At 32.8% G+C, this 3,102-nt stretch overlaps 1 protein-coding gene across 1 annotated transcript; it reads left to right on the top strand.

Annotated features, from left to right (window-relative positions):
* Positions 1-741: 741 nt before the first annotated feature.
* LOC145043792 (putative calcium-binding protein CML23) lies at positions 742-2,749 on the top strand. Its single transcript, XM_078992544.1, has 2 exons — positions 742-1,332; positions 2,528-2,749. The coding sequence occupies exon 1, from the start codon at positions 838-840 to the stop codon at positions 1,294-1,296; it is 459 nt and encodes a 152-aa protein (XP_078848670.1). The 5' UTR covers positions 742-837; the 3' UTR covers positions 1,297-1,332; positions 2,528-2,749.
* The last annotated feature ends 353 nt before the right edge of the window (positions 2,750-3,102 follow it).

Below are 3,102 nucleotides of genomic sequence, written 5' to 3' on the forward strand. Positions count from 1 at the left end.
TAAACCCCATATTTGTTCGGTTTCTGCATAAATCAGTTTCTCAGTTTGGGTTATGGATTTTTCAATTTGAAACCGTAGGTTTGTCGGTTCAAAGTTTTTTGGATTTTCGGGTTCAAACCCACTAAAAGTATAAAAAAAGAAGTGTAACTATATAAGGATAAAAAGTGTAAAAATATTAAAATAACTTCAGTTTTGCCTTGAAACATAAAATAATAACATAGTAAATATTTTTTTAAACATAAAATATATATGGTCGGTTTTGTGTGTCGTTTTTTAAACTCATCCGTTAGTTCAGTATTATTGTGTGTGTTTATAAAGATTCAAACCCGCTCGTCTTTTTCATTTTTATACTAAATAGTTTATAATTTTTATTTTCAACTTAAAACATTAATTTAGCGTCATATCTTTTTTATGAAAATAATCTTTAAAATATCCATACCAAATTATTTTTATAAAGAAAAATCATGATTTTTATATAAACTCCGTGAGATTAGCGGTTAACTGAAATATTTCTTTAATTATTAAACATAAGAGAAAAATCTTTTTTTTTTTTTTTTTCTCTTAATAAAAAACAAAATTTTAATTTATTCTCTAATTTCTCTTCTCCAATTATCAGTTTATTACCCCACTACAGTGGACGCGAATCCACTAGATTATTACTTACGCGTGCAGAGGTGTCATTACGCATCACCAAACTGTCACTCCACCGCGTGAAACGCGTCTTCAACCTCCATATATAAATACAACCGCCGGAACCCTAATTCAAAACTACAGAAACTATACGACAAGTCGTAATTCCATACGCAAAACCTCCAGTTCCATTCCCTTCCCAACAATATGTCCAAAAGCATTCCTGTTAGTGATGATACCATCGACGTTGAGAAAATCTTCAAGAAGTTCGACGTTAATGGCGACGGAAAGATATCCAGTTCCGAACTCGGATCCATTCTCAGCGCACTCGGCACCGTCGCACCGGAGGAAGAAATCAAAGTCGTAATGAAGGAAATTGACAAAGACGGCGACGGTTTCATTGACCTTAATGAATTCATCGAGTTTCAGCGCGGAGGATCTGGTGCTGTTGATCGAGAAGCGGCGGATAAGGAGCTTCGTGAAGCGTTTGACTTGTATGATCAGAATAAGAACGGGAAAATCTCGGCGAATGAATTGCATTCCGTTTTGAAAAGTTTAGGCGAGAAGTGTTCGTTGAAGGATTGCCGGAAGATGATTGCGTCGGTTGATGTTGACGGCGATGGTAGCGTCAATTTCGAAGAGTTCAAGAAGATGATGAGTAAATAACTTCATTGAATTCGTTTCTTCTCCGTTGTTAATCAGGTAGTTTCGCATTCGCTTACGCGTTCGCATTCTAATCTAGTTTTTCTTTTAGCAAATTTAGCAATAGGATTAGCAGTAACGTAACTGCTTTCATACTAATTCCACAAATCAATGTAAGTAATTCCATTAACATGTCTAAATCATCTTAGATTTAACATGTTGGTTCTAGTTTGTTACTGATTGTCTCTCTAATCGAATAATCTGTCAATATGATATCGATAGAATCTGTCCTCGTATTGCAATTCAGTCAAATTAAACAATCTTTGTTCTAACATCTTACTGATTTTCGTTGCTAATGATTGAATAGTATTCAAACAAGAAGAGAAATCCATAATATTTTTGAAGTTTTATTTATTATTTTCAATGATCTGTTTTGATTTGGTTTGCTGGAAAAAGGAAGTTGGAATCAATTATTTTCACGTAACGCGTTTTCAGTTTGTTGGCAATTTAATTATAATCACGTGAAGACGGAGTTAGTTAGGTTTCCGTTTAACTTTCAACGTGTAACCGTTTAGTTACTATTTTTAATTTTTAAAATTCGGTTTCCTTTTTCTAATATAAAAGAGAATATAAATATGTTTACAATTATTCTAAATAATGTAAACTAACTTTTGAATTTTGATATTTAAATAAAAAATACACTTTTTTAAATGCTGTAACTGTTAAAACGTGAGTTTGACCCAGAAATCGTGGAGAAGAAGTTGCCACTTGCCACTTGCCCCTCTTAAAGTTTTGGAATTATTCGTAACGTAGTGACGTCATAATGAGGGTAAATAGTTATTCAATTAAAAGTAAAATTTTATCAATATTTCACTTTAAATCTAGTTAGATGAAAATAGTTATTTAACATGTAACAGAAAAAAATCAGAGCAATATATTTTGACAAAATCTCGTCAAGATCACTAAAATCACAAAGAATGACACTCTCAAAGTGATCTATATTTATTTCCCCCAATAATATACCTCAAGGAAGCATACCTTTACATAGAAATTATATTAGAGGCCACAGCTAACAAGCTTCCAACTTGTTAAGCATGTATATAAGCCCCACAAAAACGATGGCCATTTTGGATGTTTAAAAGGATTGGTCTGGTGGGCCATCAGACAAATCCAACCAAGGTGTGGAGATTGAAATTGTTTTAAAATCGTAAGGCTCGAATGGAATGACTATATTGGTCTGTTTGTTGGCTTGCAGGAGTGTTATTTCTCGATCAGTTGGCCACAACCTTGATTACGCAACCTTGATTACGTTTGTCTGTCGTAGGGTTTAGAGGATTTTGGTGGATCTTGGATCGAATCTGTTGAGACTTACCAGGTCTAGGTTTGAGTTTTTTGGTTTTTGTATCCGCTGGACCGATACAACTTTAGATTTATACGTTACAACTTGTTGAAGCCCTACTAAAAGTTAGTTTATCTATTACGAGGTTTGAAACAAATACAAAACCAAAAATTGAAAAATTATATTCTAAAAAAACAATTGAAAAGCTGAAATCACATACAAATTCGAAAATCATGTGCAAACTCTAAAATGCACGTTGGAAAAAAGGGTATGTAAATCTGACATCAAACGAATGAGATATGTATGTTTTCAAATTTTCACAAAATACAAAAGTCTAAAAATATAGCTGAAAAGCTGGAAAAAAAAACTTGCATGTCAACCCAACTTCAAACGAATGATATATATCGAAATATTTGCTAAATATCTGTTTTTTTTTTTTTTTAAAAAAATCCGGTCTAAACCGCTTTTTTACCCAAAATCGATCCAAACTG

This window comes from Lactuca saligna, chromosome 4 (genome assembly GCF_052625555.1).
Source record: "Lactuca saligna cultivar CGN05327 chromosome 4, ASM5262555v1, whole genome shotgun sequence".
NCBI lineage: Eukaryota > Viridiplantae > Streptophyta > Magnoliopsida > Asterales > Asteraceae > Lactuca > Lactuca saligna.

Excerpts from the sequence above, each read along its gene's own strand:
- LOC145043792 (XM_078992544.1), top strand. The coding sequence starts at position 838 with ATGTCCAAAAGCATTCCTGTTAGTGATGATACCATCGACGTTGAGAAA.